Source organism: Bubalus bubalis, chromosome X (genome assembly GCF_019923935.1).
Source record: "Bubalus bubalis isolate 160015118507 breed Murrah chromosome X, NDDB_SH_1, whole genome shotgun sequence".
In the NCBI taxonomy this organism is placed as follows: Eukaryota; Metazoa; Chordata; class Mammalia; order Artiodactyla; family Bovidae; genus Bubalus; species Bubalus bubalis.
Genome location: NC_059181.1, coordinates 14,395,846 through 14,421,753, shown reverse-complemented (window position 1 = coordinate 14,421,753; position 25,908 = coordinate 14,395,846). Strand labels below are relative to the sequence as shown.

Below are 25,908 nucleotides of genomic sequence, written 5' to 3'. Positions count from 1 at the left end.
AACAAGAGAGGGAAAAACTTCACAATGTTTTTTATTGATGAAATCCAAACTCTAATTTACAGTTTTTGGTGTGTGTGTGTGTGTTGTGTTTTTTTTGTTTGTTTGTTTGTTTGTTTGTTTTTTGCAGCAGACACCCATTAATCAGAGAAAGGAAAATACTTCTCTTAATCGGGGTTCAATGGCATGGTAGCTGTTATCAGGTACATCCAAAAATGGTCAAGTGTAAAGCGATGCTTCGCTCTCTGGTACAAACAGGCAGGATGTGGATCTCGCCTGCAGGCCAGTGTGCAGACCCTTGTAAACTGCCCTAGCGATCCGCAACGGGTTTGAGGGTATTTTATTTGGGAGGCGCTCCTGCTGGGAGGCATCTCCCTCCCCCCTTCCCGCACCCTCCATCTGTGCGCAGTTCAGCAGGTTCACTGACTCTCCCCCGCGAAGCTGGACGGAAAGATCAAGATTAGAGCCTGGAGCTCTCCCACGGAGCCAGGCCACCCAGTGTTTCTCATCCCACAGCCCTCGGTGTGCAGCAGCCCACGCCTTGCAACACCCTCGGGGCTCTTCTTCCTGCTCTCCCCCTCCCGCCCCGCCCTCCCTCGCTCCTCCAGCTACCCGTCCAGCCTCCATCGTCTCCGCGCCTCGCGCTCCTCGTCCCCCGCCTCGTTCCTCCAGTTCCTTCGCCTCCAGCTCCTCCTCCGGGTCCTGCCGCCGCACTTTCCCACTCCGCCTCCTCCTGCAGCCCCTCCTCCCTCAGGCCCGCCCCTCCAGCTCCGCCTCCGGAACTCACGGCGGCGCTTAACCCACGCTTCCCACCGCGCGGCTCCTCCTCCTTCAGCTCGGCCTCCTGGACCGCGGCTGCGCCTTGCCGCTCCTCCGCCCCGCCTCCAGCTCCTCCCCCGAAGCCCGCGGCTGCGCTTTCCCACTCCTCCCACCCCGCAGCTCCGCCCCTTGAGTGCCACCGCCTCCAGCTCCTCCTCCCCAGGCCCCGCCCCTCAGCCCCGCCCCCTCCAGCTCCTCTTTAACTCCGCTCCTCCCCGGTGTCCGCCAGTCGCGCTTTCCCGCTCTCGCCACCGGTTGCCGAGTGACCGCCGCCTCAGCCGCCCAGCGCCGCTCGGAACTCCGCGCCCGACCATGCCCAACATCGTGCTCTTCAGCGGCAGCTCACACCAGGACCTGTCCCAGCGCGTGGCCGACCGGCTGGGCCTGGAGCTGGGCAAGGTGATCACCAAGAAGTTCAGCAACCAGGAGACCAGGTGGGGGCCCGGCCGGGGAGGGCTCTGGGCGCGCGGTTGAGCGGCCCGGCCGGGGCCGGCGTCTGCCTGAGACCCCCTCTGTGGCCGCCCGCTCCCCCTTCCGGGGCGGGCCGGCCACGACGCGGCCTCCGCGCCACCGCCGCGGCGTCCGTGAGAAGCCAAGGAGAGCGGCCCCAGCCGGGAACAGCGACCCCCCGGGCGGCCCGCGGGGCTAGGTGGGTGCAGCCGGCTGGAGCCGAATCGAGTGCGGGGCACGCGGGCAGGGACATGGCCCGGGGCGTGCTCGCCCCGGGGTCCGCGTTCCTGCCGGCAGCGCTGCTCCCAAACCCAGGGCGCGCTAGGGAACGTCCCGCCCACGTCCCCAGTCCGGGCGGCGCGCTGGGTTCGCCCTGGGCTGTGGAAAATGCAGCTTCGCCGCGCTCCCGGAGGTTTCTTCCGAGGGCTGTGAGGGTCCGCATGTTGAAAGCTCCCCAGGTGACAGTCCTGAGTTGCTCGGGTGCCAGCTCCTGAGTTATCCAGCAGGTGTGGACCTGCAAAGGGTTTAAAGAGCCTGAGAACTTCAGGGCTCACGTGCTGGGATCCCTTGTGCTAACTTTTCTGCCTCAGAGATGATGGACTTTTTTTTTTTTTCCTTCTCCAGCTTCTTCATCGTCCTGGGACACTGCAGTGTCCAGCAGCAAGGCCATAGCTTGAGTGTAACTGCTGCCCCCCATGTCTCAGGTCCGCAAGAAGCGGTGACCTCCGTTCAGTGAGGTCAGGCTGGTGGCCCCCTCGGAAGCCGGGCCAGGGGCTACTTTCTTTCCACTTGCCTGCGTCCACGCAGCTCTTAACTCATTTCAAGTTGGTCCCATTCCTTCTCCCTCCCCCCTTAAATATCTACCACGATACTCAGTTACTGATCTTTTTTTTTTTTTAAGTTACCAATCATTTTAATATCTTTGGCAAAGACCCAGTTCAGCCAACATTTCCAACACGCAGGGCTGGAACAAGTGTTGGTGAGCTGCAAAAAAAAAACAAAAAAAAAAAAAACAAAAAAAAACAAAACCAAAACCCCAAACAACTCCATCCATACTTCCTACCATTTCAGAAATGACCTTGAAATCCTAAATCTAAATGTAAAACCTAGAACTGGAAATTTCTAAGAGAAAACATGGGAGAAAAATCTTGATGACCTTGGCATAGGCAAAGATTGCTTAGCTACAGAGGAGTGGTTGTTATGACAGAGAGAGAAGGTGGTGTTTGCTATTGAGTCAGCTTTTTAGGCTCCATGAATTCCTTCTTCCATTACATGACCCTGGTGATAATATAAGTGAAGACACATTTGTGAATGAGTAGCAGGTAGTATTAATGCACGAGTCTTTCAGCTAAAGAATTCCACTTTGCAGAGTTCCATACAGAAGTCTCCTAGGATGGTCAGGGCTCTGGCAAAGGATAGTATATTTAGGTTTGAATACGACAATATTTAGCAGTCCTGTTCAAGTTTCAGTAGCTTTCAGAAGAAAGGAATAACAGTTTGTGTTCCAGAGGTGGTGTCATATAGGTCAAGAAAAAATTATTGTTTCTGAGTATTTTATAATTGCCAGGTAATTAGAAATCATGAGGTATCAGAAACCACTCACCATGAAGTCTGGGAATTGCTGTATAGTTATATTTTATGTTTTTAATATCTAGACTATCAGAGGTTAACTTCCTGACTTCCCTCTTCCCCATGAACTGTCTAGGCCCAGAGGTTGAGTTTTTACAAACAGGCCTCCCTGTAATCTGGTAATCTGGTTTTTACTGTGTGGTCCTAAAGATGAAAAGCAGAAGGGCGAAAGGAAGAGAAAAATGCTTCAGTTCAGGTCCAGGGGCCCCTTCCTAAATCTCTTCCTGAGCCAGGACCATAAATCTGGTTTGGCATCTGCTGGTCCTCAACTCCTCCTATTACCCATTTAAAAAACACTGCCTAATTGGACACAGAGCCTCATGATTTTACCTTCTCATCTCTAAATCATTTAAGCTCCACAGGGAGATGTCAGTTCCAGCTTTCCAGTTGACCATTGAAAGGCTGTGATGACGTCCTAGAACAGCAGGGATGATGGCGTCTGTAACCCTTTCTGCTGGTCAGTTAACCTGCCCAGAGTGGCTACCTGGATTGTAAGACCCAAAGTCCTGGTTATCTGTTGTGTACGATCGTTATTTCTTTGACTCTCACACTGACTTGAGCAGGGCTCAGTAAGGAAGGCTTCTTTCTGTCCCACGTGTTGGCATCTGGGGCTGGAGAATCCACTTCTGAGCTGGCTGGCTTGCATGGCTGGTAAGTTGGCAGTAGCTTTGGCCTGGGAGCTTGGCTGGGAACCCCTGTACCTCTCCCTACAGGGCTGCTGGAGCTTCCTTATTAGAGCGTGGAAACTAGCATCCAAGCACAAGGACTTCAAAACACAGGAAGTCAGAGCTCCCAGTCTGTGAAGGTTTGGACCCCGAAGTCAGGGCATCGACACTTCTGTCACATTGTGTTGTCAATTGCAGAGTCCTCCCAGGTCCACGGGGAGGGGCCATAGATTGCCCTTCTTGGTGGAAAACGTGTTAGTCCGTGGCTGTCTTTTAATTACCACACCCATTTGTTGTTGGCTCAGATAAACTCATCAGCCTTATTTCAGGATCAGTGAAGAACAGTGGATGCTGCCTTCTGCCCACAATTTTTGAAAGACCTGGAATAAAGATCAGTCGTGACCATCTATATGAGTAGAATCAGGAATAGCTTTGGGAAAAAGTTGCCATGGTGATCATACGTAGTTTCTGTCTTCCCCATGGGGATTGAGGTTGTTCCTTAGAAAAAATAGGGCAAAGAAGTTTATCCCCCTGAAATTTGGGGCTAAAAAATCATAACATCAGGAGTTGTTGGCAAACTTTCTGTAAGTGGCCAGATAACATTTTAGGTTTCATGGGCCCATAGCAGCTCTGTTGCTGTTGCATCTTACAGTTCTGCGGGTTAGAAATCCATTGTGGGTCAGTGTTCCTTGTGGAGGCTCTAGGGCAGGATCCACCCATTGCTTTCCCAGCTCTTAGAGGCTGCCCACTTTCCTTGGCTCTTGGCCCATTCTTCCATCTTCAGGGCCAGCCACATAGCACATCTCTGACCCTGCTTCGGCCCTCAGATCTCTTTCTCTGACCTCTCTCCCTCTGCCATGTTTAAGGGCCCTTGTAATCCCATTGGGCCAACTAGAATAGTCTAGGATAATCTCTCTTGTTTTCAGGTGACTTGACTAGTATTCTTAATTCCATCTGCCACTTTGCTTCTCCTTTGCCCTGTAAATGAACATATTCAAAGGTTCTGGGGATTAGCACATTGATGTCTTTGGTAGGCCATCATTTTGCCCACCACACTATTCTCAGCTCACAGGCTGTAGATTGTCAACCTCTGAGCTATAATACCGGGATTTCCCAATCAACTTCACCTCACATTTGACGTGATGTTCACAAAGGAATTACATTTAGCTCCTTAGTACTTGAGCTTGAGAGGAGTACATCAAACTCTGTCATATGCTCATCCTGAGGCTGGCATTGTACCTTTTCCATCCATGGCAGAGCACAGAGTACATGGGAGGCTGACCCACTATGATCAAAACTGTTTCCAGATCATGTCAAATTGAAAAATGGCATTTTTATCTTCTAATTATTTTACTTGAAGTTGGATAGAAGCTTCCGTTGGTTCAGATAGCCTACTATATGGTATTCCAAATACCATTTATATTTCCATTTTCTTTAGAAATAATCAGCTCTTCCAATACTATTGGGTATAATTGGCTTCTGATCACAAGAGAAAGGGCACAGCTGATTGTATATGTATGCCAGTGTTGTATTCACTCATTCTCTTGTTGAACCCCCAGAATCCTACACTTGGAACTTCCTGGCAGGCAGTTTTCAAAGAGTTAAGCTCCTGTTTGCTTTTTTCAAGACGCTACCAGAGGATGTCCATCAGCAAAACCAGCAAGTGCACCAAGAAAGGGTACAGAGAGCGGGAAATCAAGGGCAGGAGACAGGGGAAGGGAATCCCCAGGAGGCAGCTGTGTGCAGGCAGGAAGAGAACCCAGGTCAGCCAGCGGAGGGAGGGGGGAGGCGGGGGGGGTGGCGAGCCTTGAGCAGGCCGTGGAATAGAGGGCACGCTCGAGGCCTTGACCTTGACATTGTGGGGTTTCGTTTGTTAGCTCAGTGTTGAGGCTGCCATTTGTATTGGAAAACTTAGTAGATGAAGAGGTAGCATCACTTCCTCCAAGGTGAACAACCCACCCCCCAAAATTGTGTACAGAAAGGCAACGTGAACTTGGTTTTCAGTTTACTGTACGGCTTGGCTCTGAATGGCACCGACACAGTTAAAATGCAGCCCTCAGATTTGGTTGGCAGATAACTGATCTGTGCTGAGAGGATGGCGACATGAGATGGGAGGGCTGCGCTTGATGCAGGGGATGGGATGGGGAGGGGACGGGTCAGTCCTCATGGTCCGGAGTGAGAAATCAACCCGTGATGCCTAAAATGAAAAATCCAGATGAAGCAATCCAAGCATTAGTGAGGGACTTTGAAGATAAATATGTTAAAACCACATCAAGAGATGAAATTGGCTGCCTCTGGGCTTATTTTATTTGCTACAGGCCTTACAGAATGGTTGGAATTTTTAAAGCAATGTATACGTGTAACAGTAATGAAAGTAAAAAACTAGAATACAGTACTGAGCCAAAAAAGAGTTAATGTAACAGGCCAGAGACAGTTTCTAAAGAGCATATTAGAGTCCCTCGTATATGAAAAAGGCCCCTTTATAGGATGACCCTTGGCTGGCTTCTGGGAACTGAGTTTGCGCAAGGTTTCCCCCATTGCCCATGGAAAAGGGTCCCTGCTGAATAGTGAACCATGTGGTTAACACTGAGTCCCTGGCCCCCAAGAAAACCCAAGGCAACGGAGTCTCCAATGAGCTTCCCGGGATGACAGGGCTTCCTCTATGATTGTGTTGTCACAGCTGGTTGCTGGGGGGGAATACACACGTCCTCTGCAACTCCACTCGGGTAAGAAGTGTTGGAAGCTTGTGCCTAATCTGCCCAGACCTTGCCCGTGTGCCTCTTCCCCTTTGCTGATTTTGCTCTGTCTCCTCTCAGTGGAAGATGTCCTACCTTCAAGGACCACCGCCTGCTGAGTACTCGCGAGTCACAACCCTTAGGAGTGGTCCCAGGGAGGCTTAGCTATTAACAGCAGCACCTTCCTTTCCCTAGCGTGGAGATCGGTGAAAGTGTGAGAGGGGAAGATGTGTACATCATCCAGAGTGGCTGTGGCGAGATCAACGACAACCTGATGGAACTACTCATCATGATCAACGCCTGCAAGATTGCGTCGTCCTCCAGGGTGACCGCTGTGATCCCGTGCTTCCCTTACGCCCGGCAAGACAAGAAGGACAAGGTATGCGTGCAGGGCAGCTGCTGGAGGAACTGGCTCTGGCTTGATGGCTGCGTTTATTTTCTCACTTTATACCTCCGACTCCTTGGGAAATGTTGGCCTTCTACTGTCGTGATGGAGTAAACATGCTTTCTTGCCCTTATTTAAGGTTTATCTTTGAATCAGCCGTCATGTTTGTAGATACAGAAACAGGTAAAGAGTATTTTTGCAGGTCTGAAAATACTCTTACTATAGTCCTTGTGATGAAACTGGTGTGTGTCTTTGTGGTGGGGAGTAGAACTAAACACATACACACACACACACTGTTGAGTGTAAAACGCTGATGAAGTCCCAGGCAGACCCCTGGATTGTATCCATGTCAGCATCCCGGTTGTGATTTCCTCCTTAGGGCTGCAAAATGTCACCATGAAAAACTGGGGTAAGGATGCACCATCTCAGCTGTGTGTGAGTCTACAGTTCTCTCAGGATACCAAGTTAACTTTACACCAGTATCCCTTTTTTAACCCCCCCACAGGAATGAAGTTGGTATTGTTGAATTATCCTTTTTGCAACACTGGCATTGTAGGAGGCCCTGTGAGGTTGTAGAAGAAACTGAAGAAGATATGGTCTCTGCCCTCAAGAAAAATCAGGGAAGGTGGAGGGGAACTTGCAAAGGGATCGTATTACTCTGCTCGGGCTGCGGAAGCAAATGACCATAAACTGGAAGGCTTAGAATGACGGAAATGTGCACCCTCGTTGTCCTAGAGGCCAGATGTCAGGGGTCAAGGTGCCAGCAGGCTGCACTCCCTCTGGAGACGCCAGGGGGAGCCTTCTTTGCCTCTTCCGTTTCTGCGGGCTCCTGACCTTCCTAGGCCTCTGGTAGCGTCATTGCCATCTCGACTCGTCTTCACATGGCTACCTTCCTGTGTCTGTGTGTCCTTTCCCCTTTTATAAAAGGGTAGTCGTTGGATTTAGGGAGCCCCCTGATCTAGAATGATCTCATCTTGATCACCGTCTTGCTTTGAAATCAAATTGCAAAGACTTGATTTCCCAATGGGGTCACAGTCTGAGCTTCTGGGTGAACATGAGTTTTGGGGTTACCATTCAACCCTCTATGGGAGCAACACTTAAGCTGTTGCCCTCTTTGTGTTTTATGAATAGATGGTCAGTTCCAAGTGAATCCTTTTAGTTCAGCAGCCACACTGTTGCCCTGTGATTGGATAACTAGTTACGAGAGAAACTTTCTCCAGTGCACCTCCATTTGTTTCCAGAATTGATTTTCTGAAACAATGCAAATCTCTCAACAGTACATAAGATTCCCCTCATGTGAAAAAAGTTGTTTATAAATATGGATTCCTGTAGCAAGGTCCCCGTAAATTTTAATGTCAACTCCTTCAGGTGTGGTTTCCAGACTCTGCTAAAGACACCTAGTCAGTGAATTGCCCACTAAAAATTTGATCTCCAGAACTCCATTCTGCACTTGAAATGTGACTCATTATATATGTTAGAAAGGGTCAGCAAGGTTTTCCTGTGAAGGTCTGCATGGTCTCTGTGGTAACTACCAAGCTCTAATTGTATGACAGAGACAAATGTAAATGAATGGGCATGGCTATATGTCCATAAAACATTTGTTTATGGATATTGAATAGCAGGTAATTGCCATTGCCATGAAATATTGGAGTGTGTGTAGTATGTGGGGAGGTGTGTGTGTGTGTGTGTCTTTCACTTTGTAACTTGGCTTTAGTTTATGTGTAGGTCCCATCTGCTCTGGTGAGGCATATGACCTCCCACGTATCATTTGTCAAGCTGCTTTTATTCCAGACTTGATTTGCAAGTTTTATGTGCGTTTTTAGCTGCTAAATTTAAATTTATTTCTTTTGTTCCCTCAGTGTAATCTGTCGTCCTAGCTCTTCCTCCCATTTGTGCGTTTCCATGGGATTATTCAGCATCTTCATTCTTGTCTATGTACTAGAGAAGCTAATATTCTGCTACCATCTCTCTTCTACATAACAGGAGGTTTAGTAAATTCTGTATTCTGCCATTTGTCATCAGATTTTCCTTTTATTTCTAGTAGCCTTTGCACTTGGCACTAAGACATTTGATACATTACTGCTTTCTCAGTAAATTACTACTTTTATTATTACTTGGCCATCTCCCACTGTGTTAACAGTTTGGAACCCTAGCTGGTTTTTTGGGTTTTGGTTGTCTTTTTTTATCCTAACTTTCTTTTTAACTGATACAAATACTGAGACACCTGCATTTTTTTGTTTGCAAGTATCTGATTGGAACTTACCTGTTGTTCCAAGATTGTATTTTCAAACTTTGTTTCTTCCATTTGATCATCATGATATAGAGACACCAGCCGGGTCTATGTGGCTGATCTCCTGCTCCCACAGGGGATGTGAGGTCACTCCTGGCCTCTGGCCTCTACTTGCCATCTTGCTGGCAAAGAGCCCTCCAGAGCCCCCAGTGGGCTTAACTATCCCCTGAATCTGCTTTGTCCGACTATCTCTTTATCCAGCTTCCATTATTGGACATTTAGATAGGTTTTCTTGTGGAGACCATTTTGAACACCAGTTTCTTTCCTTTGTTTCACTGTTACTTAGTCACTTTGCTGTTGGAACATTTCTTGGAAACAATACGGTGGGCACTTTTCTCTTTTACCTCAATCAGACAATCCCACGACTTTCTGAACTTAACCACTGGTAGAAGAGACAAGGTGAGCACTGTCAGCAACACAGAAGCAAGGCCACGATAGCAGTTGAGAGTTGGCACCAGTAGTAGTAGAAGGAACCCAGAATTCAGAAATGGTACGCCGTATTGTTGGAGAATAACTGATAGCAAAAAAGGAATCACAGAGGGCTGTTTTTCAAAATTTTCAAAGTTAAGACCTATTTTCAATGATCACATTGTTTCTTTTGATTTCTTAACTGGAAAAATTGAGGACAGTTGTGCTGACACAAATTTCTATAATCTCCATTTTTAAAGCTTGTGAAGTTTACGCTTTTTTTTTTAAATTTTATTTTATTTTTAAACTTTACATAATTGTATTAGTTTTGCCAAATATCAAAATGAATCCGCCACAGGTATACATGTGTTCCCCATCCTGAACCCTCCTCCCTCCTCCCTCCCCATTCCATCCCTCTGGGTCGTCCCAGTGCACCAGCCCCAAGCATCCAGTATCGTGCATCGAACCTGGACTGGCAACTCGTTTCATACATGATATTTTACATGTTTCAATGCCATTCTCCCAAATCTTCCCACCCTCTCCCTCTCTCACAGAGTCCATAAGACTGTTCTATACATGTGTCTCTTTTGCTGTCTCGTACACAGGGTTATTGTTACCATCTTTCTAAATTCCATATATATGCGTTCGTATACTGTATTGGTGTTTTTCTTTCTGGCTTACTTCACTCTGTATAATAGGCTCCAGTTTCATCCACCTCATTAGAACTGATTCAAAGTTTACGGTTTTTATCAGGGCAGCAGCTAATATGCTGAATGAAATCTGGACTCTCTGGAGAATCTTTGTCCAGACTGGTCTGGCTCACAAAATATTTGATTTTTAACCATTTTTCATTAGGGGAGTCAACCGTTTTATTTGCAGTTGCTGTACCTTGACTACCTTTGTTGAAATGCCATACTAATTTTTTCTCTTTCTTAACCATAAAGTCAGTTAAAACCTGTAAATCATTTTTCTTGCAAGATGCAGTTGGGTGTTAAGGCAAATCATGAAAGATGGTCTGAAAATTAACTTCTAAAACAGAGTTTGAAGGAGAGAAGAAAGTATGGATTTAGAAATTGCTCCTGTGCTCTAGCTCTCAGAAGTAAGAATGGCTTGATGCCGTGGAGAGACAGAGGAATCTTTTTGCAGGTTATCAACTTACAGGAAGTTGATCAGCATAGTGAATCACATTCCCAGCGATGGATTTGTTCTTTTAATTACCCTGGAATTTTGTTAGACTAAGTAACTCTCCCAGTCAGTGGGGTGAATGACTAAGCCTTGGAAACTCAGTGTTCTAGAAATCCTGTTATGAAATATTCACTGAAGAACTGTCATATGCAAGGTACAGAGCTGGGGTTGCAGGTGATGCAGACATCTCCAAAACCAGTCCTTTGCGCTTGAGGGACACACAGTCTAGTTGTGAAGTATGCATTCTACGCAAACGATCTTCTGATGTCCATCTTTAAGCAGGTGGCTTACGGTGGTCCCTCGTGGTGGGGGCCAAATGCTGTGTCCCTTTATAACGGACAGATCATTCCCCTCTGGAATTCTCCAAGTGCCTAAAGTTTGGAGATTGGAACCAGATCTGGAGGATCAGACATACAGGGTCTGCAGAGGTAGGGGCAGATTAAGGGTAAGGTGGGAGTGTGGGTGTAGACGGCAAGGCTTACAGTGTTCTCCAGAAGAGGGAGAGAGGGGGCCCAGAGCCCGCTCTGGGGAGGACTCCTCCTTGAAGCTGAGGGTGCAGGGCAGACCACTTCTAAGTAGCTAGAGCCACACTGGCAGGAGGGCTTTTTATCTCAAGGACAACATGGAACAGAGCAGGGGAGTTACATGATGAAAAAACCTGAGTTAGTTGAGCAGGTCGAATGATTCACAAAAAATTAGAAAACTATTTCCCCATCATCTCACTTTCTGGAAACATTTATTGTTAACATTTGGGATATTTCCTCTCATTCTTTGTGTGTGAAAAAAAAAAGTGTGTGTGTGGGGGGGTGTGAATTATCGTAAAATATAATTTCTTTTTTTTAGAAAAGAATGATACTAGAGAAAATAAAAATAATCGGTTCACATTTTGATTTAATTCCTGTGTGTGTCTTTACAGGAATATACTGTATGCGTGTCTGTGTATTTAACAGAGATCATTTATTACTATTTTGAATGAAATCTTTGTTTTCCGCTTTGAGATATAATTGAAACTTACATAACATTGTAAGTTTGAATAAAATCTTCTATTAAGCTTACATTTTCTTTTTTGTTGTATGTAAGAATGCTTGGTTTATAGCAAAGTGCTGAACTCTTTCCATAGGCCCAATCATGCCTGTATAGTCCCTTGGATTGTTTTGACGTGGGCAGAGTTCATGTCCACTTATGGTGTAGAAGCTAAAGCTATGAAGAACTTAGGTACCTTCAAGAAGATACAGTGTCACACTGCGGTCTGTTTCTCTAAATATCAGCTGATCCATCACCTTAAGCTGTTCTTTCTTCCTTCTGGTTGTTGTTGAATTCGTAACAGCCTTTGCTTCTAGCTGTAGTGCAGAAACTCAGCTTTAAGGACTGGCCTTTGGGGCTCTGAAGATGTAGCCCTGCCTCCCTTCAGATATCCCCTTGTGCTGCATCCTGGACCACCAGGTAGCCACACTAGGCTCTGTCCGTCCTTGGATGTGAGTGACCTCCCAGCCTCCATGATGTCACATGGGCTCTTTCTGCACCACTAGTCTCTGCCTCTGCTGGCCTCGCCTTAAGAAGCACTTTCCTGTACACCTGTGGCAGATTCATGTTGATGTATGGCAAAACCAATACAACATTGTAAAGTAATTAGCCTCCAATTAAAATAAATAAATTTATATTAAAAAAAATTTTTTTTAAATTGCTCAGTTGTGAACTTAAAAAAAAAAAGAAGAAGCACTTTCCTTAGAGGGGCCTCTGACAACTAATGTCTTTTAACTTCTTGTCTTTCATGCTGTTGTCTATCTGTGTCTCTCTCTGTCTCCCTCTCACTTTCTCTCTCAGTACCTTTTATTCTACCTAGTTGTCACAATTGGAATTACATAAATTGTGATATTATGTGTATTTATCTTTAATTTTTGCTTCTTTGATATTTGTTTTCTGTATCCAGTGTCAGGCACACTGTCTCCCAATAATAAATAATTAGTATTTGGTGAATAAAACTGGGATGAGTCTCTTTTGCTGTTATAACCTATAGCTTTCTTTATTAATTAATTTAAATTACTAAATTCAAATTATTGAGGGATTAAATTATTAATGTTACTTCTTTTTACATGTAATAACACATCTGTGATTCATCTTTCTCCTGTAGATCTCAGTGGGAGAAATCTGGATGTCGCCATCTCTCCCTTATTATAAAAGTTGTGCCTTTGTATTTTAGAGTCGTGCTCCGATTTCAGCAAAGCTTGTGGCCAATATGCTGTCTGTCGCTGGAGCGGATCACATCATCACCATGGACCTGCATGCCTCTCAGATACAGGTTCCAGCATTTGCTTTATTGTTCTTGGTTATAATGAGGGCTTAATGCAAGTGGTTAAATCCTAACTCTCTGTTAGGTTAGTTTTCAAAGGAGGTAACACTACTTGTGTTTTTAAGTTTGTATATGGTGACTCTCTGGGATTTTCGTCTTTTTTACCAAACTTAGATAATTTAACATTGATATCGCCCATCTCCACCACCACCTTGCCTCCACTCAATTTTGGAGGAGCAGGAATGGCTTCTTGGTAGTAAACTCTGTAATTCTACCTCAACTTCTGCCAATAATTAGAATGGGAGAGTTAAGTTTTTAAATACTCTTCATAACTTAGTTCCTTCATCTATAAAACAGGCCGAATTACAGTATGCCTGCCCTGCAGTACAGTAAACTGTGAATTATTTGGCTTACAATAAGATGCTTAAGATTAGCTTTAAGCAAATCTTTCCCCCACTTATCTACAAAGCCAGTCTCCTTTTCTTAGAATAGCGGTGATCATAAGGTAATAGACCATGTCCCCAAAGATACCAGCTAAACCAAAATCTGCTTCTGGAACATATCTGTCTTTTGATTTAATTCCGTTTGAATTAAGAAAAGGGAGTCTGTACAGACATAGAAAAGAAACTTATAGTTACCAAAGGGAAAATGTGGGGGGAAGGATAAAATATAAAATAAATATACAACAAGAACCCACTGTATAGCACAGGGAACTATATTCAGCATCTTGTAGTAAGGTATAACAGAAGAGAATCTTAAAAAGAATATATATATATATATATATATATATCTGAATCACTTGGCTGTATACCTGAAACTAACATAGCATTGTCAATCAACTATACTTCAGTTACAAAAACATTTTTTTAAAAAGAAATACAATGTATACTTTAATTGAAAAAATATTTTTAAAAAGAAGTAAAAGGGGAATCTGTTTAAAAGGCTTCTTTTGACTAAAAAATTCTAATTTTATTTCATTGCAGAGAAGATCTTTTTTAAAAAGCCCTGTTATAACATGACACCCACTTCTCCCCTTAGGGCTTCTTTGATATCCCCGTGGATAACTTGTATGCAGAGCCTGCGGTCCTGCAGTGGATTCGGGAGAACATCACTGACTGGAAAAATTGTATCATTGTTTCACCTGATGCTGGGGGCGCCAAAAGGTATTGCGCAGGCTCAGGTGACACGAGACAGGTTTCTGGGTTTGCTAACTGCTTTTTCCTTGCTGTATGTGTTAGGTAAGGAAGCATGTCTTAAATGACTTACCAGTTTATTTTGCAGATGACCAAGTAAGTAGCCAACAGGCTTCACCTCCAGAGCAGAGAGCTGTCATCTTTAATATTTCATCACTCACGAAAGAAAAAAAAAAATACACATAGACATTTATTTTCAGCAAAGAATGTTCTGAGTTTTTAAAAAGCTTTTATTTCTGGTGATAGAAGCCATGAGCCTAATTGGAAAATAAGGCTTTCACTTCACAACACAACTGACCAAGCTTGGCCTTCTTACTACAAACACTTAGCAATGGAAGCCAAAATAGAACAGTTTTAAAATCCCTGTCGACAGAGCACCCCAAGAGAAAGGGAGATGAGTGAGTGTGTGAGTGAGTGAAAGTCGCTCAGTCGTGTCTGACTGTTTGCAACCCCATGGACTATACAGTCCATGGAATTCTCCAGTCTAGAATACTGGAGTGGGTAGCCCTTCCCTTCTTAACTCAGGGATCAAACCCAGGTCTCCAACATGGCGGGCAGATTCTTTACCAGCTGAGCCACAAGGGAAGCCCAAGAATACTGGAGTGGGTAGCCTATCCCTTCTCTAGCGGATCTTCCTGACCCAGGATTCAAACCGGTGTCTCCTGCATTGCAGGTGGATTCTTTACCAACTGAACTGCCAGGGAAAGGGAGATAACTGTGGCCAAGAAATAAAAAAGGCTGAGAGCTGCGCTCAGGGTGACCTGGGTGATGGGTCGGATCCAGGAAGAGACGAGTGGCTTGGCAGAGGCTAGTGCCCACAGGGGAGCCTCCGGAGAGAAGGGAGAGGGCAGGGAGAAAGGCGCCACCTGTGAGAGCGCCAGCTCAGGGTCTATGCTACGGCTGGATGTGTGGTGGGATTTGCACTTGCACCCTGATGTGGCGGTCCCAGTGCTGGGAAAATGGACCCCAGGCTGCAGAACGGCAGAGGGAGAATTCCACAAGCCCAGCTGTTCAGGAAATACTCCCCGCCGAAGACCACCTCATGCGATGAAGACCACCTGATGATCCAAGTTAGGAAAGCGAGAGGGTGCAGCCCCCGGAGAGCCCCTGCTTGCAGATGACTGGGCGGCGGGCAGCCCACCTCGTGGGGCCACAGAACAGTGCTAGGCTGGAAAAGGAGGATGCTGGCCAGAAACTGGCTTGGCACTAAAAGCAACAGAGCGCAGGCACACTGAATGGCCTCAGGAAGTGTACTGAGCAGTCAGTAGAGACAGTTGAGGATCAGGGTGAAGGCGGTGGAACGCCGATTCGATAGAGTGCTGTACTGCACGCCGAGACTCCGGACTCGGTCCCTGGGTAGAAGCGCACAGCTGCTTCTCTGGTGGGGAGAGGGCTCTCCGTTAGGAAGGGCGACGTGAAGAGAGCTCCGTCCACAAACTTGTGTGGCCTTGTCTTTTCCCATCCCAGCCCCCTCCCGTTTTTTTTTTTTTTTTTTTTTTGGATGAGGTGATGTGTCCCACCTCTTTCTTGAGAGGCCTCTATTCTTTCCAGTCTTTCCAATAGCATTTGGAAATGCTATTGAAACATGTATCTCCCTTTTTATTTCACACAGATGATAATATGCTGCACATACTTCTCTGTGTTTTTTAAAAGTGTGTTCCACCTTAGCAAGCGTTCCACAGCTGTGCAGGAGCGCGGCTTTCTTGGTTTTGGCGGCTGGGTAATAGGCCCTTGTGTGTAGGCGTAGGGATTCCTTTAGCCAGTCTCTCATTCCTCTTGAGTTGGTCCTGTTGTTGGTGTTCTTAGGCATGTTCCTGCAGCAGGACACTCACTTTCACGTTTCCTATACATGTGCAAGTAGTGGAAGTACAAGTGTTCCTAGAACTACTGTCACCAAGTCCAAGAGCATGAGCTATTTCGGTTTTGATGGACAGGGGCAAAATTGGGTCTTTCAAAGAAGATAAAACATTGGGATCAGCAGATAAAACTACTGTGTATAAAATAGACAAGCGAGAACCTACTGTATAGCATAGGGAAGTATATGCAATATCTTAAACCATAATAGAAAAGAATCTGAAAAGTATACACACACACACACACACACACACACACACACACACATATGTATAACTGAATCACTTTGCTATACACCTGAAACTAACACACCATTGTAAATCAAGTATACTTCAGTTAAGAAGGAAAAGACCAGTTGACATTCCCGACTATGCATGCCAGTGACTTCATACACAGGCTCATTTGCTCAGCACTTGATCAAACTTCTTTTTACTTTACAGATCAGCTGAGTGGTACAGGGCATGTCTTCCTGTTAATTCCAGTTGCTGTGCATAAGGTTGAGCGCTCTTTCCAGCATGTTTATTTTTTGTTCCTACCTTTTGCTTCTTCTATCAGCTGGACGCCTCTTCCTCTGGTTTGTTAGAAGTTCTATGCAGGCAGGAAGTGACATCTTTGCTTCTCTGTGTAGCAAATAATTCTCCAAGTTTTTCACTTCTTGTTGTGTTTTTCTTCTCTGCAAGACTCTTAAAACATTCTTATGTAGTCATATTTATCTCTTTTTCAAATTATGGCTTCTGGGTTTATGAAAGATTCACCCTTAACATTTTTCCTCTCCTCTGATTTTAAGTATTTTAAGGGTTGCTTTTTTCCTTTTTAATATTTTGATTTTTCTTCAATCTGAAACTTGTTTTGGAATAAACAGTGAATGAAGAATCCAAGTTCCACTGTCCCCAGCTATCTAGATTGTCCCCAAACTGTTAAGTAATCAATTCTTTTCCCTTTGACTTGAAGTACCATCTTTTATTATATGCCAAGTTCCCTCATGCACTTGCTAACCCCTGCTAAAAAATAATAATAATAATAACAGAATCAGCTAGCTCGGCCAGCAGCAAGATGTTGTTTTTGTTCAGAGCCCCTTCAGATAAGTTCCACTCAGACTACCCTGCTGCTCCCTCTCTGCTGGGAAAGGCAAACTTTTTAAGGGTGTGCATTTCAGAATTCTTGTCACCTCTGTTTCTTTTCCCTTAAATTTTTGCTACACATCTCGCATATCCTAGAGTAAGCTATTCCCCAACCAACAAAATAGCCTCGCAAGTAACACATGGTACATGCAGTTGACATTATCTGTGACTTCTTTGCTTGATGTGATAAGTTGTTTTTCACACACACAGACAAAAATAGGTGTCTGAGAAATTGGGACTTGTTGCTGTAGAAAAAACTTTGAAGCTTAATTTGTTCCAGGTAAAACTTAATATCACCACAAGAGGTCACTCGTGGGTAGTCTTTGAAGCTGAGAAAAAAGTAGACCTTAGGAAGGAAGCACGCCACTGTTGAGATGGTCAATATTCACATAAAACTGGTTCGGGAAGTTGGTGCAACTATTTCAGATTTTCCTTTTCTTTTTCTTCTGTAAAGACTGTAATGGTGTATCCAGAAGAAATAGAAGTTGAACTATGTATTTTTGTTGTTGTTGTTCTAGCTTTTTCCGCCTGAGATTTCTGTATAATACCCTGTATCAACAACTGTATGTTAGGAATAGGCAGTAAGTCACAGTTGTACACCTGGAAGAGAAGCGTTGGAACCTGTGGAGAAATAGGGATATTGTCGCAACCCTGGAGCTTTTTTGCAGGAATAGTTTCCCTGATTTTTTGCTTCTGACGTTGCCATTGGGTACCTGAAGTGCCTGGGGCTCCCCACTCATGTTCCATGCCTTCCTCTATCCCCCTGACCCCCACCCTACCCACCAAACTGCATAGCTCAGCTTCCTTCCCACTCGGGCCGCTGCGCCCCCTGCTGGTGTGTTTATTCGCAGACTCAGGAGAGCAGATCACCTGGCAGACATGTGAACACAGGCGATGCCACCTTCACCCCACGTGGTGGTGCGTCCCTGTGTGAGGCTGTGGACCTTGGCCCTGCCCTACCGAGGTCTTCCTGATCCTTACATAGAAACAAAATTTTTATATGCTCATATGAAAGGTGTTCAAGAGGCTTTTCTTGGCAAAATCTGTCTTATGTTCTGAGAAACTAGCTTTCCTTAATTGGAGTTTAAAGAGCATATCTTTTATGAAATTGGCATAAATAGAGTAGTATATGTTTTAAGGCGATTATGGGGCAAAATTTTTGTCAGTGTTCAAATTCTATTAGGTATACATACATACCTCTATGTATATAATATGTATAACTTTGTCTACCACAGTTACAAATGATACCAGTTGTTGAATGTTCTCAGAAACAAGCAGGAGTAACCCATGGTACACAGTCCCCTTCCTGCTGCCCTCTTGGCCCCAGAAAGTGGGTTCTCCTCAATGATTGGGCCGGGCTCTACTTGATCACCATTTGAGGAGGACACAGTGAGTGGTGCCAGGACTTAAGCATCCAGAGGTTGTATCCTCTAGTGACTGCATACAAAATTGGGTTGTGTCTGAGTCTGTGTTTTGGTCCTTCAAAAATTTTTTTCAGCTGCATTGCATAATAAGAGGCTGTCATTTTAAGAAGTGAAACAGGATATTTCATGTTCCCTTATGTCAGTGGGATTATTTTATTGCTAAGTTTCATCATTGAAGTCTGTTCTTCACAGGAAAAATGTAGAATGCCCTGGGCTCAGCAGCAAGCCTAGCCTGCCAACTTCTCCTTTAGCCAGTTCAGGCCTTTCAGGGCTGATAACTTTGAGCATTTGCTGTAGATGGGCAGAGGCCTGGACTGTGATTACAATCTCAGAGGCCTCAAGTGCAGTCAAACCCTTTGTCATAAGCCTGCAGCTTACATGGCTTCGCTAAACAGGACTTTGTCCCTCATGGCTGCTCCCCAAACTGAGCAGTTAGTACTTTCTAAATAATTTACTTTCATTTGGGCCTCTGACTTTACAAGATGCCCGTAAACACCAGCCTGTTGACTGTCAGGAGTTTTAGACCATGGTCAAGGCGCCCTGGCTTTCTTCCCCAGCTGCCCCAGGCGCAAAGCCATGTCCTGGCACATTCCTCCGTGTTGGTTGCTTAGCACATACCCCACACCAGGCCCAGCTTTTCAGGCGAGGCCTGATTCCTGCATTATCTTGAGTGGGGCTGGTTACAATAGTCCTAAAATACAGCTGTGAGGAGCACAGTCTTTTTTGTTTTGACAATATTTGACACATCTGTCTATTTTTTTTTTTTCTTATTTTGTAAACCGAGAGTTTTCTAATGTAATTTTGGGAATATGTTTTCAGACTTCAGCTGTAATTCTTTTCCTTCTTTTCCCTATGTATCTTTTTAACTTTTAATTTTATATTGGAGTATAGTTGGCTAACAGTGTTGTGTTAGTTTCAGGTGTACAGGAAAGTGATTCAGTTATTTATTTACATGTTTCTATTCTTTCTCAAATTCTCTTCCCATTTAGTTTGTTGCATAATATTGAGCAGAGTTCCCTATGCTATACAGTAGATCCTTGTTGGTTATTCATTTTAAATACACCAGTGTATACACGTCCACCCCAAACTTCATAACTATCCCTTCTTCCCAGCCTCCTCCCCACCCCCTGCAATAACCAGAAGTCTGTGTTCACTAAATCTGTGTTTGTATATGTCTTTGAGCAGGGTCACGTCAATCGCGGACAGGTTGAACGTGGAGTTTGCACTGATTCACAAGGAGAGGAAGAAGGCGAATGAAGTGGACCGGATGGTCCTGGTGGGCGACGTGAAGGACCGCGTGGCTATCCTTGTGGATGACATGGCCGACACCTGTGGCACCATCTGCCATGCTGCAGACAAGTATGAGGGTGCTTCCGGACCCTTCAGGAAAGTGCTAGGCCATCTCATGAAGAAAGGAGAAGCGTCAGCTGCTAAAAACCGAGCTCCATCCTCCTAATTATTACTGATTGCTTAGTAGTGGATTTTCAGACCAAAGTCAGTTTCTACACCCATTTCTTTTTGTCTTGGTAGGGAAAAAACCGTGGTCCTTTATGGCGTGGTGTTCGTTTTCAAGGTTTTACTTGCAGTGTATTTTTTTAAAAGTTCAGAGAAGAAGCTTCTGAAACTGAGCACAGAGGGGAAAAGACAGTCTTTCGGCCTCTTCAGGCCCTCCCTTCCTTTGCTCGCTTTCACTCCAGCTTTCTCAGCTGTGGCCTTCCAGGGGCTTAGAGCTGGGCTATCCTGCCTAGGAGCCACTGCCCACCTGTGCATGGCTGCAGCATGCATGTACTGAGATGTGCTGGGAGGGTCCAGTGCACAGAAGGTTTCAAAGACAGAGCAAAACTAAGAGTGTAGAATAGCTCACCTTTTTGTATTGATTGTATGTCAACATGGGACGTTTTGGCTTTGCTCTTTTAAACCTGGGCAGTTTTGTTTCCTGGGAGACATTTGACAATGTCGGGAGACATTTTTGGTTGTGACAACTGAGGGGAGGGGTGTTGCTATTGGGTAGAGGCCAGGGATGTGTGCTGCACAACAAAGAAGTGTCCGGGCCCAAAGCCAAGGGTGATACTCCCTGATGTAAGGAAATACAAAGTGTTTGGTCAGCACATAGCTTAAAAGATCATGTTTTAGACTAATAAATGTGAGTGAAATTGGTTTCATGTTTTCCTGTATGGAGCACACTATTGCTTCTAAATTCACACAAAGGGGAGAATGTTTCAAGAATATTTGTGCGCACTTAACTTTTTTGTCTTTTGTTTTATAGACTACTCTCGGCTGGAGCCACCAAAGTGTATGCTATCCTTACCCATGGGATCTTCTCTGGGCCAGCTATTTCCAGAATAAATAATGCTGCCTTTGAGGCTGTTGTTGTGACAAATACTATTCCCCAAGAGGACAAGATGAAGCACTGCTCCAAGATTCAGGTACTGGCTACACTGCTGGCAGAGCCATGCAGTGAGACACTTAGCTCACATCCCAAAAAATAGCATTGCATCTTGCATGTGTGACCCCTTGCTAAGGCAGATGTTGGCAGAGGTTGTAGCTTCCTGTAATGGGAAGGTCTGATACATGTTAGTATCTGGGAAAAGCTGGGGTCAACAGAGGTCAAAGTTATAAAGAGTAAGTGAATAAAGCCACAGTAAAGACCATTAAGAAACAGACTGTGCTAAAGCTAAACAGAATTACCGTATGATCCACCAGGTCCACCTCTAGGATTATTCCCCTGAATCTGATAACGGGTGTTCAACAAAACCTTGTACACAAACATTCATAGTAGGCCCTAGTCGCAATAAAAAGGTGGAAATGACCAAACTGTCCACCGCCAGTTGAATGGGTAACCAAAGTGTGGTCTCTTCATACAGTGAAATATTCCTTGGTCTTAAAAAGGAAGGAAATTCTGACACATCCAGTAACATGGATGAATCTTGAAAATGGTATGCTAAATGAAAGAAGCCAGTCACAAAAGGACAAATGCTGTGTGATATTTAAACTAGATTCCACTTAACCTGAGGGCCCTAGAGTAGTCAGACGCATAGAAAGGGGAAGTAGAGTGGTGGTTGCCAGGAGCGGCGTTAGGGAGTTAGTGTTTAATGGGTGCAAGGTTTCTGTTTGAAATGATAAGGCTATACCAAGGGTTTACTCCTATCCCTCCTGACTTGGGGGCCCCCAGAGAGGTGGCAATGATTGCTGTACACCAGTTGACCTGAAATAAGTCAAAGGGTTTGAATTCTTGTTTGGCCTCTGTAGCTTGGTGAACCTTGGCAAGTCCTTTCATTGCTGGAAGCCTCCGTTCCCATCATTAGAGCATGAAGATGGATCAGAGTGATCCGCCTTGTGATTTCTCATCTATCAGGGAGCAACGCAGTTCATTTGGCCCCAGGAGATTTGTTTGAAAATGGTCAAAATAGCTTTGCCTTAGATTTTCATGTCTGATTCTCAGTAGTTGAGAGTCAGTAAATTAAGGCCTGCAGGCCCAATCCAGCCCACCATCTGCTTTTGTAAATAAAGTTTTATTGTAACACAGCCATGCCTATGCATTTATGCATTGTCTGCTGCTGCTGCTGCTGCTAAGTCTCTTCAGTCATGTCTGGCTCTGTGCGACCCCATAGACAGCAGCCCACCAGGCTCCCCAGTCCCTGGGATTCTCCAGGCAAGAACACTGGAGTGGGTTGCCATTTCCTTCTCTAATGCATGAAAGTGAAAAGTGAAAGTGAATTCGTTCAGTCATGTCCGACTCTTAGCAACCCCATGGACTGCAGCCTACCAGGCTCCTCCGTCCATGGGATTTTCCAGGCAAGAGTACTGGAGTCGGGTGCCATTGCCTTCTCCATTGTGTATGGCTGTTCTAATGCTGACCTTGGAGTTAGGTGATTACAGCTTTATCGTTAGATGCTATGGTATCTGTGTTTTCAGAAACCGAGAGACAAAAATCCTCTATGCAATGATTGAGTAAAAATAATTTAAAAACAACAAACACCCGAAGAAAAGGATGTCTCTGGTTAACAGCAGCCCTGAACAGCCTTTGAAGTATCTACACTGAAAAATCTCACTTCCAGGATCCCTCACCCAGGATTGTACTCTGAAGACAGGCACAAACTGTCCTCTCAGAAGAAGTGGATGTGGGCTGGGGGTTTACTAGTAGCATATCTTATGTGCTGGAGAAAGCTTTTCTAGGCTTTCTGGCTTCTACGTTTCTAATTAAACATCACTGAGATGTCCCACTTTCCTCTCCCCTTTTCTGTCTTTTCATTGGTGTTTAGGTTATTGACATTTCGATGATCTTGGCTGAGGCGATCCGAAGGACCCACAACGGTGAATCTGTGTCTTACCTGTTCAGCCACGTCCCACTGTAAAGATGTGAGGTGTGGAGCAAGCCTGGTCTGGCTTCTAACTTGCGTGCATTTGTCTGATTTTTTTAGCTTTGGGACTGAGCAGTTATGTTAATGTGAAAGCATCAGGTCTATGTATACTCCAAGGCCACTGTTTTCCCCCTCTTAAAGATCTCAACCATTTATTTTCACTTTAGTGAGGAGGGTAGTGGTTATTTGATCTTTTAAGTGAACAGTCTTAAAGGAGAAATGTTTTTGTTACCTTGACTTGTTCTGATAAGTGACCTTCCCCCCCGCCCTTTGTTCTGTCAGTACTTTGAGGCCACAACTTTCAAGTTTATAATTTCTTTGTGGAAGTTCATAGTTTAAGAATTTCGGGGCTACCAAAGGTCACTTCAGATTAAAGCCTTTTTGTAAATATAAAATGATAATGTCTATGGACATTTGGGTGAAACCCTGTAGAGAATTAGTCTTTCACTTTTGAGTGAACCTTAGAGAATTAATAATACCCTGAATTTTGAATATTTGTTTTTAGTGGTCAGGTTTCCAGGAAACCATTTTTATCATTATGTTTAATTAGGATGAAATGCATCAATAGCTGAAGATGGCCACTGGCACGTTTATTTTTGGTAAACAATAGACACCCCAGAAGCAGTGTATTTTTTATTGCCCCTTCTGAAAAGCATAACTGTCACTTTTCGTGAAATACACTGTTTTAAAATTCCCAAAGTTTGTTCAGCAATAGATCTGATTGAGAAACTCTTTTGAGATAATCTCCAGGTTCGGGGTCACGTTCAAGCTCTGTCCATCCAGATGCACCTCATGTCCTGCCATCTTGTTTTTTTAACGTCCTGTTTTTAGCTCTAGCTTTTACTCTGCCTTTTTCCTCAAGAGTTTTATGTTGTGGCTCTCCACTGCAACAAGGACTTCTTCCCTAAGTCCTCTTAGTTTTACTAGTCCCATCTCTATTTTGCTTTTGACATGATAAAAGGGTACATTTTTGGTGGGTGCCTCCAAATACACGTTTAAACGTTATCTCCTTAGTGGTGGGTGACCTCGTGGTTTTTGGTCTTTTGTAATCACAAGTAGCAGACCTTCTAGGCAATAGATTATTTTAGCTAAAGCTGTTACATAGGTGAGAAGGGCCTGCCAAATAAAGGACAAATAGGTAAGCATTAGTTGCTCCATAAAGTGAATGTTCAGTGGTGGCCCAAGGAGTGATGGTGGAGGGAAGAGAGCTTTATTCACAGGTGACCTTTGACGGCTCCTGAGTGAGGTGCCCCCTCCTCGGTGGCAGGCAGCAAGCAGCAACTCTGAATTGTACTAAGGGCACGTTGGTGGACAACCAGCTGAGTGCTTCCACCCACAAAAAAGAAAACGTGCCTCCATAGACAAAGCCCAGGAAAAAGAAAGAAAAGTCTCCTCCTCCTGCTGGATCTCAAAACTCAGAGCAAAGTCTCGGATCTAAATTCAGTGGGTGGAAAAATGAGGTCTCTTTAAATTATTAACAAACCTGAATAGCAATCTTTAAGATTTCAAACTTCATCACAGCAGAGGTTAAATCAAAGTTTAAAGGATTGTTTTAATCATTGCAGAAACTAGCATTTTGCTGTACCTTAAAATGGCTAAAGTCACCTATGCAATACAATGGACTCTATCTAGACAGAGTTGATTTGAGATATATAGTCTATTGAGATGTATGTAATTATTCTTTTTGAAAAATGAGTGATAATCTGTATTTCTTCAATTTCTGTGGAGTGAAAATGTAGTTATGAATGCACGCAGCTAGACATCTTGGCATCCCAGCATAGACACATTAACAGTGACTAAAACCAGTTGATTTAAAGCAGTGATTTCATTGAAGATTTAGTCCAACACATAGATCTAAATGTGTTACAGAGCTGACATATAATTTTAAAATTCATTTTCAAAAATGATATTCAGATAAAGATATTAAGAAAGTGATATTGTCATTCTCTGAATTAAGAGCTGATTGTTTCCACGGTTATTTAGCTTCATTTTGTATTTTAAAGTACTTCTGGTACATCTGTCAACTAACTAGACTTGACTTAGCCCTACGCAGTGGCATTTGATGGTCCAGTTCAAAGAAAGATGATGAAGATGGCCTTGAGAGCTGCTTAATTTGAGCTCATGCAATCCCTTGCTGCTCGTGCGGAAACATTTCAATGACCATCAAACATACTGGTTCTATCCAACTCTGCTGAATGGCAATTGACTTGGTGTACATCTAGCCAAAAAGGGGATCCAGAGAAATACAAATATACCAAAGTTGCTCCATTTTCAACTTAAATTACATCCATCAACTTCAAGAGATTTGTATGATAACTTTCCTGTGGTAGAGATGATGTCAACTAGATTCAGGAACTACATCATTTGCAGTGCTTGTATTGCTTTAGAATATAGGATTCGAAGATCTTCCAACACTGTACTAAAAGATTTCAATAAAATCATGCTCCTTCTTTCTTTCCTACCTTGTATAATCATTATGGAGTAATATGTTTTGATGGAGTGACTTTTTTTATGGGGTACCTTGAAGTGTTTGCTATAGCATGGCTAGAGCCCAGCATATAAAATTATAGAAAAAGCAGAAGTTCATTGAAGTCAGCTCTTCTCCATTTTGAAGGTGTTTCTGAAGAACTGGTGAGCAGTTTCCTTGCCCCAAAGCATAGTATCTGGGCCACTTAAGAATTCTAGATGTCTCCTATAAAATTGAAGACTGCACTGTGTGTTTTCATATCAGAGTAGTTGTGTTCATAGTTGGAACTGATCAAACCTAAATGTCAGCCCCTTAAAAGTTTTTCACATGCTTTGATTTCAGAAGCACCAGGAAGAGTTTTGTTCTCCCATAAAACAACTACCTGTTCTGTGATGCTCTAAGTTACTCTTGTGGGGACAAAGTAAGTTTCTAATTATGGTTCTCCCAGGAGAGTTCAGCTTTAATGTGTGGCTAATGTTGAGAGTGGCACCATTCTGTCTTAAATGGTGCCAGTGAAATACATTCCCAGTTAAATATAAAGAACTAAAACTAAGCCGACTGCAGAAGATCACAGTTTAAGACAGAACAGGATAGAATGTACTAGAAGGGAGGAAGAAAATTGAGAGATGGAAATA

General features: G+C 44.3%; 1 protein-coding gene across 2 annotated transcripts; it reads left to right on the top strand.

Moving 5' to 3' along the window:
• The first annotated feature begins 1,029 nt into the window (after positions 1-1,029).
• PRPS2 (phosphoribosyl pyrophosphate synthetase 2) lies at positions 1,030-25,267 on the top strand. 2 transcript variants are annotated; one of them, XM_006055406.4, is made up of 7 exons: positions 1,030-1,250; positions 6,491-6,674; positions 12,764-12,862; positions 13,892-14,016; positions 19,631-19,804; positions 20,712-20,871; positions 22,708-25,267. In XM_006055406.4, the coding sequence occupies exons 1-7, from the start codon at positions 1,129-1,131 to the stop codon at positions 22,798-22,800; spliced, it is 957 nt and encodes a 318-aa protein (XP_006055468.1). In that variant the 5' UTR covers positions 1,030-1,128; the 3' UTR covers positions 22,801-25,267. The 2 variants fall into 2 exon arrangements, with proteins under 2 accessions (XP_006055468.1, XP_044793501.1); XM_044937566.1 differs by lacking the exon at positions 22,708-25,267 and adding an exon at positions 21,695-21,970.
• The last annotated feature ends 641 nt before the right edge of the window (positions 25,268-25,908 follow it).

Bases quoted from the DNA above. Each gene is read 5' to 3' on its own strand.
- PRPS2 (XM_006055406.4), top strand. From the start codon at position 1,129: ATGCCCAACATCGTGCTCTTCAGCGGCAGCTCACACCAGGACCTGTCC. The intron at 1,251-6,490 runs GTGGGGGCCCGG...TCCTTTCCCTAG, and splicing joins TTCAGCAACCAGGAGACCAG to CGTGGAGATCGGTGAAAGTG. The intron at 12,863-13,891 runs GTTCCAGCATTT...TTCTCCCCTTAG, and splicing joins TGCATGCCTCTCAGATACAG to GGCTTCTTTGATATCCCCGT.